Here is a 16055-nt window from a genome sequence, read left to right as displayed (position 1 = left end):
GGGCTGATCCCTAAGAGAAAACAAAGACTTTGGAGATGGAAGGAATCATGGACCAAGTCATTTCCTACACTGCAGCCATTTCTGGTTAATATATAATTATTTACACAACATGACATTCAGAAAATCACAGGGTTGTTTTCACTAATTGGAAACAGAGCTGCTGGCCAGAGAGCTTCAGCCTGAACATTAAATGTTTTATTTAGTAAAGATTTGCCTCTGGCATTCACACCTCTCAGCATCATTGAGGCAGGGGATGAGTGGTAGTGACTCGACTTGAGAAGATAACGTTAGGATAGAATTAGCAACAACATATCTCACTGGAATAAGTGCTGAGTGGTGGAAATACTAACACAGAGTCAACCATTGCTTTTATTTTCCATCTTATTTAAGCCTCTCAAGTTGTAGTCTAAGCAGATAGTGTTGCTGTGTTAAGTTAAATCTCCAAACTCTGATGCCCTTTTTTAAAACAACTTGTAGCAAGTTAATGATTAAATGTTTCCTCAGCTTTAACAAAATTGGTAATTGCAGTCAAAGAAAGGCATAGAAATGTCTATACTGCATGTCAGTCTACTCTAAAACTACAGAACATATATTATTGAATGAGAGAAATGCATTTCTTCTCACTGAATAGAACCTGTATCTCCTTAATGCTTTGTTTTGCAGCATAAAAGGTTCTGAGGGAGTTTCCGTCACAGACGAAATACCGGTTTGAATTTTAGGTGACTGGTGTAACGACTTAACCCAGCCAAATTTCCCTTTTTATCTTGATTTTTTTTTTTCAAGTTTACACACTGTTGCGTGAGTGTGTAAATACTCCACACTTTTATGTTGTGGCAGGATTTTAGTTGTTCATTGACATCATTCTGGTACACAAAAGTTTTGAAGTGTGCACCTTCTGATTTATTTGTGTAACAGATGATACACGCTAAATAACACGCTGAGATCACTCTCTCTTCTCCACTACAGCGACAACATTCTTCAACCTTATCAACCTGCAGTACAGCACCATCTCAGAGTTCTGCACTGGGGACACCTGTCAAGCCATGACAGCCTGCAACACGTAAGTTATATCCACCACCTTTGGTTTATTCATCACTCACCTGTCAAGGCCCCATTAGTTTACTCATCAGAAACCTAGTGTGCCATTGAATAATTTTTCAAGGGATGCTTCCCCGGTCAGTGAGGGGTGACTCACAACCCAGGGGGTACACGTTTCCTCTCATTTTTTAACTACCCACACAATATGTCTTGGAATGTGCAGTATGCAGCTTTAATGTACTGCAGCAAACTGTATAATATTAAGATCCATAGTACACTGCGTACTGCACCTTTGTGTCTCCACGCCTGCAGCGTCTCTGCTGCAGAATAGCAGTTAAATTGTGGGTTTATGTTTTTAAAGTTAAAGACAGTACTCGCATTGAAACTGTCCAAACTAGTCCCAGATTTAGTCCCAGCACTGCAGAGTGCCAAAACAACAAAAGAATAACCCTGTGCTAAACTTCTGGATGACTTACTCACAATTATTGGGCTTACAAATCTAGACTCCTTAGCTGTTTTTCAACCTCATTTGCCTGAATTGGGTTAAAGAGGCATGGTATGAATATATAGTCTGTCAGAAGCAGAAGTAATGTGCTAATAACTATAAAGCGTTAGGAGTTATCACCACTCAGGATCTTTTGATTTGAATACATCCGCTGTAGCTGCTGCATTCAGTTTAGTGTGTTTCAAATCTAACTGGACTCATATTGAGGAGCGATTGGGTGTAGCTTGGGTGGAGCTTGTGTATCTTACTGCTCACTGAATATCATTAAGTTCATATCATACAGAACTCCTGCACCAACTGCTGTGCTCAAACCATTATGGAGTCCAGCTTTAAACTCTGGCAATTTGTTCCATTGCTAAGGCCAGCTCCGGGGCTGAGAACCATATGTTCACATCACTCATCACAGTTCGCCAGGTTGTCTGTAATGTTTTCAGAAGTGCAGTGTAGCTGCAGTTTTCTGAAACAGTGGTAAATTGCCACTGTCTGCAATAATTCAGCGCATTCCTCTGCAGTAGTTTAAGGACAACCATGACATGGAGGCTGGCCCGTGCTGTGTTAACAGAAGGGATGTAACTAACTGACTAACTATACTAGTTTGTCCTGTCAGGGTGCGGTGTCTTCTCTATGTGTGAGCACTAGTGTATACTGAAGGCTGGAAAAACCTGATTTACCCTAACTTCTGAGAAACCAAAACACACTACACAGGTCTAAACAAATTCCCACCAGCATTCAGACTCACCCACGCGCTTGCCCTGGATAAAAATATGACACTGGCATCAATGACAAACAACACAACCATTGAGAAATGACACACATATAACAAATTTGCTGTGAGATAAACTTGTCACAAGTTTAACCTTCTGGTCAACAGTGCATTTTTCCACTGCTCGTACTTCATGTTGCTGATGACTAACTTACGCCCTGAGAGATAGCAGAACAAACATGCTTTGCATGCAATATGTGAAGAAAGGAGTCTGTAGTGCATATTAACATGCAGGACCTGGCATCTGTGCCCCCCCTCTCTGGTGAAAACTGACTGAGGCACAGTCACAGCAGCAGCAGCAGCAGCAGCAGCAGCAGTGCCCCTGCCCAAAGGCAGAGCTCAGCACTATTTTTGGAAGAAAATGTTTCCATGAGCTATGAGGGAATGGAACCATTTGGTAGCTATTTAGACCTATTTTATATGGAAGCGTGGAGAGTTGTGTGTGCGTGCGTGCATAAAGTCAGGTAAAATGCAGGCAGTGCTAATTAGCACTCGCTGCAGATAGCTGGTTCTGTGTTTGAATTGTTTGGTAAAATAAATTGGGCTTTAACAGATCTGTTATCCAGTATTTTAAATCCTGTTGGCAGAGAGAGAGAGAAAACGTTGAGTAGTCATTTAGCTTTTACTGGATCCTTCAGACATACACACTGTGGGTGTAGTCAAGATATCTTAAAGCCTCATATTGATATATACTTCTTATGTACCCACCCTGTACAGTGTGCGTTCTTTCCCTCCATTTCTTAACCACCTTTCCCCACCCACACCACTACCCCTCCCTACAACCTCAAGTTAAAATTTGAAGTGTCTAGAGAATTAGAGGGTAGGCGATATGACAACCAATAAGAAATAAATGAAAACATTGTAATGTACCACAATGCAGTTATGAAACCAATTTGCTTGATTGTGAAACTAAAAGCTTTAATTTTTTAAATATTGACACATAACAGTATTATTCACTGTATAATACTATATATGGTCAGAGTTTTATCACATCTACATGTTTGGGTGACTGTGTAGGAGTGGAAGAGTCTTGTTTGTAGGTCTCTCCTACACACCAGTACACCGTCTAATCTTGTGTGAGTAAGTGTAGTGTAAGAGTCAGGTCCTGATGCTGTGGTTAGCAGCTCCCCTCTTGCAGGGTTGGTTCTTTACATTCCTCAGGATTTGTAACGTCTGCTCCACTGTCTCCCAGGCCTTACTAGCTCACTAATGCTTAATCATTTCCATCTAAAGTGATAGACCTGACCTGCTAGCTTGACCAGCTCTGTGCTGCTGCCCTGCTTACAGCTCAGCAGTCAGCCCAAAGACTCAAAATCAGGGGCATAGGGTTCACTAAGTTCACTGGAATGAAAACATGCTAAAATGATATCTCGCTAGAAATGTGTCTGTATGAGAGACAAAAAAATAGTTTTTACTGTCACTGGACCACATTATATCTTAATTCTTATGTCATTCATAAAGTGAGACATTACTAGGACTGAACAAGGAAAAACGCAGTTGATGTCTCAAAGGTTTCCTGTATCTTGTTTCTCTTCCTGCTAAACTGAATAAGGTGATTTTATATTCCTGAAAATGTTCTTGTTTGAGCTGCGACTACCTCAGCCACTAACATTCATTGGAAAATGTTCATTGTGATGAATTAAAAGCCACTTCACAGTTGTATAATAACATCCTTTTCCTCAGTGGTACTTATGTTATTGTGTTTGCATGTGACAGCAGGGATTAGCATGTTTTCTTTGTCTCTTTCTAGAATATACTACTGGTATGACGAGAAGGGGAAGAAGACCAAGTGCACTGCTCCACAATACGTTGATTTTGTAATGAGTCTTTGTCAGAAACTGGTCACAGATGAGGAAATCTTTCCTACAAAATATGGTGAGTATTTTGCCTACTGCCTGTAGGGATGTACACACAAAGTAACTAATGTTGTACTGCTGCCCTCTGCTGTTGAAATCATATAGCAAATGAGTGCTGCTTTAACAATAACAATCAAAAGAAAGTTATAGTGATATGATATGGGACTGTTGATTAATAGATGAATCATTTGATCTGTAAATGATCAAATCAATAACGCTAATACAGATATTTGATTAAAGGGAGCCAGTACATTTTTTCTTTTCAGGATAAGAGGTGGTAATCGTATGTATTTTTTTCTTACTGTCAACAAAAAAAAAAAAAAAAAAAAAAAAACAACAATAAATTGATCATAGTTTGAGCCACATGGTAGCAATAAGAAAACAGAACACAAATGAGCTACTTAAAATGTATTTCTAATGTTCCTAATGCCATCCTGTCTGTCTGGTTTTCTTTTCACCCTTCAGGCAAAGAATTTCCCAACTCCTTTGAGTCCTTGGTGAAGAAGATCTGCCGGTACCTGTTCCATGTGCTGGCTCACCTCTACTGGGCGCACTTTAAAGAGACGGTGGCTCTGGACCTGCAGGGCCACTTGAACACTCTGTATGCACATTTCATCGTTTTCGTAAGGGAATTCAACCTGGTCGACGCCAAGGAGACCTGTATCATGGACGACCTGTCCGAAATCCTCTGCACCCCGGCCCCACCGCCAGCTCCTGTCCCAGCCCCCTCTGCCCCAACCTCATCGCCCTCCCCATCTTCACAAAACCACGTGACAGAGAGATGAGCGGGGGCAGCAGTGAGACAGCAGCCCCGGGGGTGTTAGAAGACAAGATAGAGGAGAGAAGGAAAGACAGTCTGGCCCCCCTCCTCGGTGCCAGCAGGACTTAAGAGACCTTCCACTACCCTTATATTTCGCTACGACACCAACCAACCAGCCGGAAGGAAGAGGGGGGAGGGTTTTCGTGGGCTTTGGGGTAGCGGGGAGGGGTTTGTCACGCCAGCAGGAATTGGCGTGAGCATTCCTCCCAGGGACAAATCCCTCCCATCTTCTCTGCAATTTAAACTAGGAACAAAAAGTATGTGTATGTTTTTTTTTGGTTTTATTTCACTTTTATTTCTGTTGAAATTTTGTTCACTTTCTTTTTTTTTTTTTGTTGAGCGGGGGCGTGATACAGTGTGTCCGTTGGCCCCTCACCTCCCTCTACCCTCTACCTAACATACAGTACAGGAAAGGGGCTCTGCTTTGCTTCAACCTACTATTGTACAATGTTGATGTGTGGAGAAGAGGTGTCTCTGCTCACCTGTGGGCTCGTCCCCCCTTTGCAGCGGCGGGAGGTGGTCTTCAGGTGCACGGCCACTGCACTGGCCACTAGAGAGCCATGTTACTGCCTGACGGGACGATACTAGCCAATCACTGTTTGGGTTGTTTTTGTGGGGGATGATTAAAGCGCTTCCTACTCAGGACCTGAGAGAATACATCACTGCTGCCAGAGAGAAGTTATTCTCTTGATTTTTTTTTTTCTCTTTCTCTGTCCCTTGTTCTCTGGACTGCTCAGTCCTCCTTATAATGTTTAACTACAGTATAGTCACATAATCACCTGGTTTAGCCCTAACAAACATGTCCCAGCAGCAAACATGTAGAGAAGGCCACAGAAACAGGGAGACAAGAAAATCAGAAGATTGTATGTTAGATGTTTTAATCTGATCAGAGGTGATACTTTGAGTCAGACTGGTGCCCGTGTGTGGCTGAGTCAGAGCTGTTTACTGGTGTTCAGCACAGCAGCAGCCCCCTAAAACACCAACACCACCACCCACTCCAGCAGCACAGAAGGACAAAGACATGAGGTAATGTCTGCAGGCCCACGGACAGAGGTGGAGATGGAGAGATGGGTGAGAGTGATGAGGTGGAGCTGCTCTGTTGTGCAACAGGCACCTGTATTCACAGCGCAAAATCTTTTTTTTTTTTTTTTTTTTAAATTTACCTGTCCCTCTTAAAATTTGCTTTTTTAAAAGTTTATCAGATTAAAATTAGTTCAGAAATAATAACAATAATGGTATCATTACACGTGTATAGAAAATGCACAGTCTGCTTGGACTTTACTGTACAAAGAATCGCAAGCGGGTTCTGTCAGACATAGCCTCTGTTTGGAGGAGGATTGGGTTTATAATTCTCCTTTTTTATTTATTTTAATTTTTTTTTCTTTTTTTGCAGGGTTTTTCAGTTCTGGCTCTTGTTTTTATGTATTTTAATTATTAACTAAGTTAAAAGCAATTTAATATTTTAAGCTCTGCGGATTATAATCTAATAAAAGAGAGAAATGACACCTGGTCTCTGTCCTGTGTATGAAACTTGAATTCACACCAGCTGGGGAACGTCTTCAGTGACACTCATGGACGGACTATAAGGCAGTGACCCCCCCCATCCCGACATCCTACATAGAAGTAGTTGGCCGTGTGTGTGCTGCCTTTATGATTTAGTCTTGTTATATTTTTTGAGTTGTTTGGCCTCTTTTTCCATAATTTTCCATGTGACATCAGTGCTTCTCTTCATGGTAGGTTCTTCTCTCTTATTTTGCCTTTTGATGCTTATTTTCACCTCTGAATTTTAGTGAATCCCTTGTATCTTTATGAGCATCAGTCATTTTGCATGTTTTCTCTGCCTCTGACAATTTTGTGCTCTGCATGTTTAAATATTTCTTTCACTGCTTTTGTTGTACTTTTGCTCCTTGTGGTAATTTTGCATATTTTATGGTTGTTTTGTCCCTGCTTGTTTTTGTAAACTCTGTGACTTTCAGACTAGAAATATGTAATTTCAAACAATCTGATGCCCCCCTTGACAGGTTGGGCCCTTGGGCCTGTGCTTGGTAGGCCCATCCAATAACTTGTTTGACATCTTTGGTCTCATGAGCAAAGACCAACTTGAACAGGAAGATTTACCAGTACTGATGTAGAGACTGTAACCACTGTAAACCAGAAAGCCATGAAAAAACATGTTTTTTAATCCATAAAACGCCCTTCACATACCTGTTCTCAGGTCATTAATTGCCACATTGAAAAGATCCTCAGCAGAATTCTTAGGTTATATATCAGCAGAGTCCTTAACCACTTTTAAAACTCCACTATTGATATCAGCCTCAGGATAATCACACTCTATTTGTGAGGCCCCCAAAAGGAGCAATAAATAGTTGGAGGGTCCCTTTAAATCAGGTTCTCATTCACGGCACATTTTACAATGAATATTGTCATTTATTGCATTCAGATAAATGTAGCCACTCTTAAAAAATGGAATTCCTGTTTATTGTCGGTGCTCACAGTCACAGAGACAGACCTCTGTCTTTGTGCATTTTCACTCTGACCCTGAGAAAAACCCTGTATATGTGTGCATACATTTGGCTGCATAGCGACATGTGTTTGCGGATTATTGAATAGCCTACCTGCAATCCATAACAACACTTTAACACTTGTTAGTAAATAAATATGACTCCGTCGTTGAATCGTCCTTCTACTGAATGAATTCTCAGGCAAACAGCAGACGTGCTTGGCACAGCTGTCCGGTGTACTAGCTCTCCATCCTGGACCTGCGGGACGCCCGCCGCTTTCTCATCGACGTCCGCAAGGTGACGCCCTCACACAGTTTAAACTGAGCGATGCCACCTGCTTCATCCAGTTTCTTGGCGCTGCAGCACGGGGTCGGGACCTTCACGGTGTTGCCGAACTTGGAGTAGTCCACCGCGTACATCCCGTCCTCTGCGGAGACTGTGGGCACGAAGCGCTGGCCCCACAGGATCTCGTCCGACACGTACGAGGTCCTGGCCTGTGTTGTGATACCGGTGGTCTCCACCACCCCCTCTAGCACTACGATCACCTCGATGTCCTCATGCTGCAGGTCAGAGGCAGACAGCTTGTACAGGGGGCTGTCCTTGTCGATCACGTGGCAGATGATGAGGGGGGACACCAGGAAGATACCGTTGGTACCCACAGGGTTATCCATGTGGATGTCGATCTGGTCCAGAGGCACCACTTCACCCTCCTCGGTGGTGGTTCTCTTCACCACCTGCATCCGCACGGTGGCGCTGATGATCATGCTTTTTCTCAGGTCCCCGATGCGGATCATGAAGCACAGCTTGTTGTTTCGGACTGAGATGACGGCGTGCTTGCTGAAAATGAGCGTCTCTGCGCGCCGGTTGGCCTGCGCAGTTTTCATGAAGATGCAGCCCAACATGATGGCGTTGATAATCAGTCCGACGATGTTCTGCATGATCAGGATGATGATGGCTGAGACGCACTCCTCCGTGATCATCCGTGCCCCGAAGCCGATGGTAACCTGGACCTCTATGGAGAAGAGGAAAGCGGAGGAGAAGGAGTGAATGTCCGTTACGCACGGGACAAAGTCGTCCCCTCTCTGGTCCAAATCGCCGTGTGCAAAGGCAACGAGCCACCAGATCATCCCGAAAAGCAGCCAGCTGCACAGGAAAGACATAGTGAAAATGATGAGCGTGTGGAGCCACTTTAAATCCACGAGAGTGGTGAAGACATCCTGCAAGAATCGGCCTTGTTCTCGGATGTTGGTGTGCGCCACATTGCAGGTGCCGTTCTTGTCGACGAACCGAGCTTTTCCCGGTTTCGCCTTAAACTTTGGCTGCAGGACATCCTCGGCTAAACGTGTCAGCACGTAATCCTCAGGGATGAGTCCTTTCCTGGACAACATAGCGCTCCCATACTACGCACCCAAGGCCTTTTGTCGTTGGAGGCACTGCCTCTACTTGGCTGAGAGAAATTCTCCTCCTCCCTCCCGGTGCCTTTTCTTACCAGTCTGCACTCACCGATGTCAGCTTCTCGGCAGCTGTCGGGCGCAGAAAGGAGAGTCGTGTTGCCGCTCGTTTTCTGGGGGTATGTGCGCTCCTCATGTTTCTTCCAGATCAGGTGCTTCAGATTCGCGAAGTCCCATGAGAACTTAGTTCTTCTAGCTCCGCAGCTGACGCCGTCACTCAAAACACCGACCGACCGGGCATAGTTTGTCTTGGCCGCCACGTTCCCGTGTGAAAAGGCGCGCCGCTTGGTGGTGCGCAAAGAAAATTCAGCGTGATGTGAAATGTTGGTGCAGGAGCATAATGGGCCTCTGAGCTGAGTTTGATCACCTTTAGATGAGAAGGGAGGATCATGTGGCGCAGTTGCCTGTCTGTATGCTGATCCCACTACTTCACTGAAGCTCGGTAACGTGAGATGGAGACGACGTGGAGTGATAGTCCCCTCCCTCCACCATCTCCGTGGTGCCTTTTCTGTGCGCTCCAGTGAGAATGGTCGAGGGCCCACTACGCGCAGCGCAGAATGCCCGACAGCGCATGGATGGTTTAAATATAGTGCACTCTAGAAAGGTGCGCTGCTCAATCGCGGATGCGTCTTTTCGTTGACAGGGTTTAAAGCCTGCTCATTAGACCGAGGAAAGGGTTTTACTTGACATCCTCTAGCAGCAGCGAGCGCAGCCTCATTCCACAGTACGTGGAGATGATCAGTATTCCGAGTTTCTGGCTTTCAGCCTGGACCTGCTCCACAGCATGATGTTCTCCGCTGATCTATGCATCTATCTGGCTGATGATGACTAAAAATTTTCTCAGACAAGCACGAAAAACACATTAATTCACATGGTGATAGCCCTGTCTCCAAACAAACCCATCATAAACTATGTAAATTATAATTTATGTTTTATTAACAAAGAATTAACATTTTCTATGTACAAATATAATACATGATTAAAAAATAAAAGGAATATTTTCCATGGGACAATTGCACTTTGAATGTCTTCCTTTAACAGTTTCCTCTCTTTTCTTCTTGTGCTACTTGTCTGCTTGCACGAAGGAGGCGAAGACGCTGTCCTCCTTGTCCAGCAGGACCTGGGGTCTGTCATACTCCAGGATGATCCCCCGCTTCATCACAATCACCAGGTCGGCATTCAGGATGGTGTGGACACGATGCTGTGGTACAAGGCAGGAAAACCAGTCACTACACTGAACAGCACAGTAAGACATTAGAGCTGCTCAGTTCGGATTAACACAACCTCTATAATGAGATTCAATGGTTATCAGATAAATGTATTACTGCTCATCTGATCTTTTTTACCAGGATAACTAGAATATAGATTAATTAAATTAGGTCTTATCTTAAAGTAGCAAATGAAATAAAAGGTTCTGGTTCACATTAAATACCAGAGCTCAGCAGAGATTTCTGGTCACCCTTCTCTTTGCTTAAGGTCATGTGAATATGTCAGGTCAGGACATTTTAACATTCATGGGCGATCATTTTGATTACTCGTCTCCTGGATCCTGGCATCTGCTCTGATTTCCCCTTTCCCCTCTTCTTTCTTGCCTCTTTCATTTTCATCAGTCAACTGCCATGTATCCATGCTACTTTCGCCTGCAGCTTTGCACCAGTTTATGAAAACTGCATCAGCAGCGCAGGATGAAGGTCAGCTCGCTCAGAGGGGAAAAGGAGAGCTACTGTATTACAGTAAAAAGCCTAGAGCGCTGGCACAGTGTAAGGGAGATAACTTACTGCAATGGTAACCACTGTTCGGTCAGCAAACGCTGTCATCACCACTTTCTGCAGGATGCTCTCCTGTGGGGACAGAGACACAGGGGGTGGAGGTTGGTCATGGCAAATTAGACTGAAGGTCCAGGGCAAAACATAAAAACACGTGTGGGAGACGGAGTAAAAATAAGTCCTTTCACTACTTACCACACTGTTTCAAAAACACTTAATGTTCTATGTTCGTGATGCTTATTTTTCCAAACTGTCACCTCTTCTGTTCCTCACCTTGCTGTGTCTGATGAAAAGCTCAGCTGTGTTTCCTGGAGGCCAGTGCTGCTGCATTATTGTAAGCTACAATAGGATGAGGTCTTAAAGCGAGAAGCAGCCATTTGCTGGCATTGACTCCCCCAGAGCTTTTACTGTGCTGAGTATTTTCCTTCCATTTTAGTCTTTCAGCTTCATGCATTCTTTCTCATCTGCTTTATTTTTGTCTCTCCTTTATTTTTGTCCTATTATGTAAGAAACTCAAAGTTCAAGTTAAGATCAGTCCAGAGAAACAAACTGAAGATGCTACATTTTACCATTATTTTTATATGACTATAACCTAAATAATGATAAAAGTGTGAGAATCTGTCTACTCCCTCCGTTTTCCTTTGTTCTTTGCTGCACAGATAAAAACAACCTGCTGAAATTGGTTCCCCCCTCCCTGCACATTACCTCATGTCTCCTTTATCTCTTCCATTTCTTTTTTCACTTCATTTCCTTCATTTCATTCCCTTCACACCTCGTGTCCTTCTGTCACCAGCCTTTTCCTCACCACCTTAAACATGCAGTTTGTTAAGCGTTCACTGACCGTTGCCATGTCTATGGACGCAGTGGCTTCGTCCATGATGAGGATGCTACTCTTTCTGACGAAGGCTCTGGCCAGACAGAACAGCTGTCTCTGACCCTGACTGAAGTTTTCTCCTCCCTCCGTCACCATAGCATCTGAAAGAAAAACATGGGTGCATAGATTTTAAATTACAGATTGCTTTAAATGTGGCATAGCATTACTTCAGCGACCCTACATGATTACTGTTTCTAAATGACTGGGCTCTTGGCTTACAGATCAATATCATATTGATTTTCTACAGTGATTAATTTAACCTAGTATTATTACTGGGCCACTGGAAAGAAAAAATAAAGGTACTATATCGAACTTTGTGTAACAGATTAGCTGTTTTCCAGGTACTAAAGGCAAATAAAATTATATTCATATGTACATAAGGAGAAATAAAAAGGTTTTTTATTTGTTCCTGCCACTCAAGTGTTTTGTGTGATTTATATGCAACATGAAACACTACAGTGACACTGTGCTGTCACTTTAATTAAATGAATTAGGGCAAAATTAATTAGCCATTAGTTCCTGAGTCACATAACAATATGTCATTGAACTTGTAGCTCCAGTGAAGATAAATTAAGTTGTGAGTAGCTCAGTTTCAAAATGTCTCTCTCACACACACACACGCACACACACACCTGTACTTGTCACCCAAGTGCAGGGGGAACAGGTTTCTGGCTCTTTGTACCAAGTGAAACACATGGAGCCTAATGTTCCACCACAGTAGTGAACAATTTCTCAGGTGAAAGTGCAGAAAATGACAGAGACATAAAGAAGTGTTAAATTACAAAGCAAAGGGAGCTAAAGTAAGCCTCCATGCAGAGAGCAGGCTCTGTGCAGCAGCATACCAAGCATTCATTGGGGACACATGACTCTCAGCTAAAATCTGATCTGATTCTGTCTCTGTTGCCATCTGCAACTGTAAAGTCTCCTGTGTGGGAACCACAGACTGAAGTGAACTCAGAACAAAGTCTCAGTCGGTCTGTGCAGGATGGAGCTGATACACATAAAACAGCAGGGATTTAGATGCATATTCTGATACATCAGCCTCATCTTTGTATCAGGACACTTGAGGGGCTGACAGAGCAAGTTATGTGACATCGTACCAGTGCAAATAGTATTTGTATAGTTTCATATAATGCCAGCTGTTAAATATATGTTAACATTTATACATATATAACATATATGTTTTAATATTAGGACTGTCTACTTGCAGACTTATATTTCTGTCTTTGTAAGGACAATCTTATATGAAAACCTGATTTAAACCTTAAAGTCTTAACTTTATGTCCCCACTCCCACTGCATTATGCTCACGCTGGTACACACACACACACACACACACACACACACACACACACACACAGAGGTACTCTCACCGAGGCCTCCTGGTAGGGATTTAACCACAGGCTTCAGCTGAGCAATCTCCAGAGCTTCCCACAGCATCTCATCTGTAGCCTTCATCTCTGGGTCCAGGTTGAACCTACATACACACACACAAAAATATATCTTTAAGGGACTTCATTAGCTACATGTAAGGCTGAAACTAATGTTGACTTTCATGCTTAACAAATCTCTAATATTCTAAATTAATTAATTAAGCCTTTGTTTTATAAAACACCAAAAAACAGCAAAAATTAATCCTAGAGCACAAGGCGTCACCATCAAATGCTTCATCCGGGTAACAAGTTAAGGACGATAATGCTAACTATAATGTAAGACCAAGACAAACTAATTTTGTAATGTGAGAACCTGGACTCTTCCCATATTTGCTATTTTTTGCTTGAAAACTGACAAACATTGAATTATGATCAGTGAAAGTTACAACTTTATCCTCAACATTAACCCTCAATATATTTCTTCCCTTCATCCTGCACATTAAGGAATATCAGTTTCTATCTGCGTTATCTGAAGCAGCATCTCTTATGATCACATAGCGATATTTTTATTAAATGGAGCACAAACTGCAAATCAGTTCAGACAGTCAGTTCATACAACTGCACTAAACATGTAAAGAAACTTTGCAGTCAAATATACTTTGATTTAAATTGACTCTGATCACTCTGTTTGTCTCCAACACGACAAAGCTTTTATGGTCACTGCTGCTGAAGTCTAAAAATGAACCTCTTCACTGCAGTTTTCACAGGAATGGTCTCTTATCAGCAAACCCCTCAGCTCGACTCATGCTACAGATAAGTGTCTGAAGTGTGCACACTGCTCCTGTTCCTGGAAATGTTCTGTGTTTGCCCCTCCTACTAAAGCAGTTTCAGTCCAATTATCAGTATCACCAAATCTAAACTGCTGTAATGGGCCCTTCCTGCTGGTAAAATTGATGAAGTGAAGTGCATTGTACCGAATGGTGCCACTGAACAGGATGGGGTCTTGGAGGATGATGGACAAGCGAGACCTGAGGGTCTGCAGAGGCAGCTTGGCAATGTCGATGTCATCAATCACAATCCTCCCTAGAGAAAAATAAACGTTAAACCACGTGTTCCTTGTTATTAAACACAAAATCAAAGAGGGAATTCTTAGTATTTTAGACATTACAAGTGTTGATGTTTTACCTTCAAACATGTCCACCATGCGGAAAAAGGCCAAGGAGAAAGACGATTTGCCGCTGCCCGTCCTGCCACAGATCCCCACCTGAAAACAACAAAATGATTGTTTTCACTCCAACTCAGTCAATCAGACAAGAAATACAATCAAAACACACAAAAAGCCATGACTTTTGTGTTTGTTTCAGGTTTAAACATACAGATTTCCTGCTTTAGTACCTTCTGCCCTGGGCTGATGTGTGCATTGACATTTTTGAGCACGGGCTTCAGCGTGGTGTCATATCGGACACTCAGGTTCTGGATTTTGATCTCTCCCTGTCGGGGCCAGCCGTCAGGGACCTGAGACACAGCTGAACACAGACACAGAAACATCACAGCAATTTAGATTTCCATTTTCCCCCTTGTAAAATTCCAAAACAACCTCAGTGGCTGTGCTTTATTAGCAGCACTTATTTATAAAGTGTATTTCCCAATTTTTGGTACCACACTTTAGCTGAGAGTGGTGACAGTAACTTTAAACTTCATCCTGAGTCAGAAGAAACTATAAAACCTTCACTCTGAAATCAGTCAGATGTGATTTCTGTTAGCGGCCGCTGGTTTAGTGAACGATGAAATTAAGGTGAAACTGTGACTGCCTTGCTAGCACTCACTGAGCAGTCCCTCGTAATTCTCCGGTTCAGTCTTGAGCAGGCCGTTAATCCTCTTGACTGAGCCGAGCTGCACTTCCATGTCTGCGAGGTTACGCACCATCCAGTTCATGTAGTTGGAAACCTGATACATGCAGGGAGGAGTGGGAGTGGACATGACTGGGTAAATGTCACCATACACACACTGGACTACAGGGTGTAGGGGATTCAGTGGGTTTTCATGTTTTATTTGCATTTTATAGCCTGTCACTGTCACTGACTCTGAAATTCTGCATTACTTTGAATGAGAATGAAAACAGCCTGTTTTCATCTTTATAATGATGCATTTTTTCAGGTAAGTTTCAAATGGTTTATGACACTTAAGATCTAAGATTTTCTTAATGTTACATATTTCATTAATATGAAAACTTTAAAATCACTGAATTCAGACTGATGTGGTTTTCACTGGACAACAATGATAAAAGTTTCACAAACCTCTTTTCTATGCAACAAATACACTTCATTTTTTTTAATTTATAGCTACATTTTAGATTTTATTCTAAGATTGGGGAAATAAACTTAACAAACCTTTGAGAGTTTGACTGAAGTGTTAAACATGTAAAACCATCAGTACTGTCTCACCATGAGAGCGTATGTCAGTCCGAGCCCCACTAGACCAGTGGACAGCTGGTTGTAGAGCGAGTTGGTGATGGAGGCCACAGCTGCTACCAACACCACACAGGCTCCAATATACTCCTGCAGACAGAGACGACATCAACAACAGCCAAGACATCATGCAGCGCTGAATAATTCAAGAACACGGGGAAACATAAAGAGATCTATTATTACACTCGAGTTTATTAACATGCATGAGTGTTTTCTTCAGCATCTGTGCACATGAACACATGAACACCTGAAGGTTAACGCTGCTGTGAAACCCAATAAGCTGGTCGAGATGTGAGCAGCACACAGTCAATACATAAAACATCAGTGTTTCATGCTAATAAGAGGAAGGAAACTTCCATTTTTCAGGTATCCCAACAGAGGGAGCAGTTACCCAGCAACATCAACATAAAAGTGGACCAGGAGCTGTGTGACAAACAATAAACAGGACTGAACGGCAGGCGAGTCATTACCATGCGGACCTCCAGCCAACGATTGGCTGCTGTGAGGAAGAGAGACGCGATGTTGTTGGCATCGGTGAACTGCAGTAACCTCTGTCTGAATCTGGGCTCATACCTGCCAGTGGAAATGATTATTTCATTATAGTACAGGCTGTATTACATACACATCCACTGTCTACCTGC

General features: G+C 42.8%; 3 protein-coding genes across 11 annotated transcripts in view; 1 reads left to right on the top strand and 2 right to left on the bottom strand.

Annotated features, from left to right (window-relative positions):
- mob2a (MOB kinase activator 2a) overlaps positions 1-6487 on the top strand; it is a 59905-nt gene extending 53418 nt beyond the window's left edge. For all 4 annotated transcript variants that reach the window (XM_026311880.1, XM_026311878.2, XM_026311879.1 and 1 more), the window contains exons 3-5: positions 967-1060; positions 4057-4181; positions 4628-6487. In XM_026311880.1, coding sequence (XP_026167665.1) covers positions 967-1060; positions 4057-4181; positions 4628-4947 — 539 coding nt within the window. In that variant the 3' untranslated portion in view covers positions 4948-6487. The remainder of the gene's footprint in view (positions 1-966; positions 1061-4056; positions 4182-4627) is intronic.
- Positions 6488-7138: 651 nt separating this feature from the next.
- On the bottom strand, positions 7139-9533 carry kcnj11 (potassium inwardly rectifying channel subfamily J member 11). The gene has a single exon (XM_026311875.2). It carries the CDS (start codon positions 8869-8871, stop codon positions 7723-7725), a length of 1149 nt encoding a protein of 382 aa, XP_026167660.1. The 5' UTR covers positions 8872-9533; the 3' UTR covers positions 7139-7722.
- A 319-nt stretch (positions 9534-9852) lies between these two features.
- Positions 9853-16055, bottom strand: part of abcc8 (ATP-binding cassette, sub-family C (CFTR/MRP), member 8) — a 51342-nt gene continuing 45139 nt past the window's right edge. For 4 of the 6 annotated variants that reach the window (XM_026311873.1, XM_026311874.1, XM_026311869.1 and 1 more), the window contains 10 exons: positions 15885-15987; positions 15391-15504; positions 14773-14893; positions 14342-14472; positions 14132-14210; positions 13921-14029; positions 12947-13050; positions 11542-11675; positions 10713-10775; positions 9853-10135 (listed from right to left, as the gene is read on the bottom strand). In XM_026311873.1, the coding sequence (XP_026167658.1) occupies positions 9998-10135; positions 10713-10775; positions 11542-11675; positions 12947-13050; positions 13921-14029; positions 14132-14210; positions 14342-14472; positions 14773-14893; positions 15391-15504; positions 15885-15987 (1096 nt within the window). In that variant the 3' untranslated portion in view covers positions 9853-9997. The remainder of the gene's footprint in view (positions 10136-10712; positions 10776-11541; positions 11676-12946; positions 13051-13920; positions 14030-14131; positions 14211-14341; positions 14473-14772; positions 14894-15390; positions 15505-15884; positions 15988-16055) is intronic. The other 2 variants (XM_026311871.1, XM_026311872.1) reach the window with 1 other exon arrangement.

The sequence above is a fragment of the Mastacembelus armatus genome, chromosome 6 (assembly GCF_900324485.2).
Source record: "Mastacembelus armatus chromosome 6, fMasArm1.2, whole genome shotgun sequence".
Classification (NCBI taxonomy): Eukaryota; Metazoa; Chordata; class Actinopteri; order Synbranchiformes; family Mastacembelidae; genus Mastacembelus; species Mastacembelus armatus.
The sequence above is the reverse complement of the archived record's forward strand: the minus strand, read 5'-3'. Positions and strand labels throughout refer to the sequence as shown.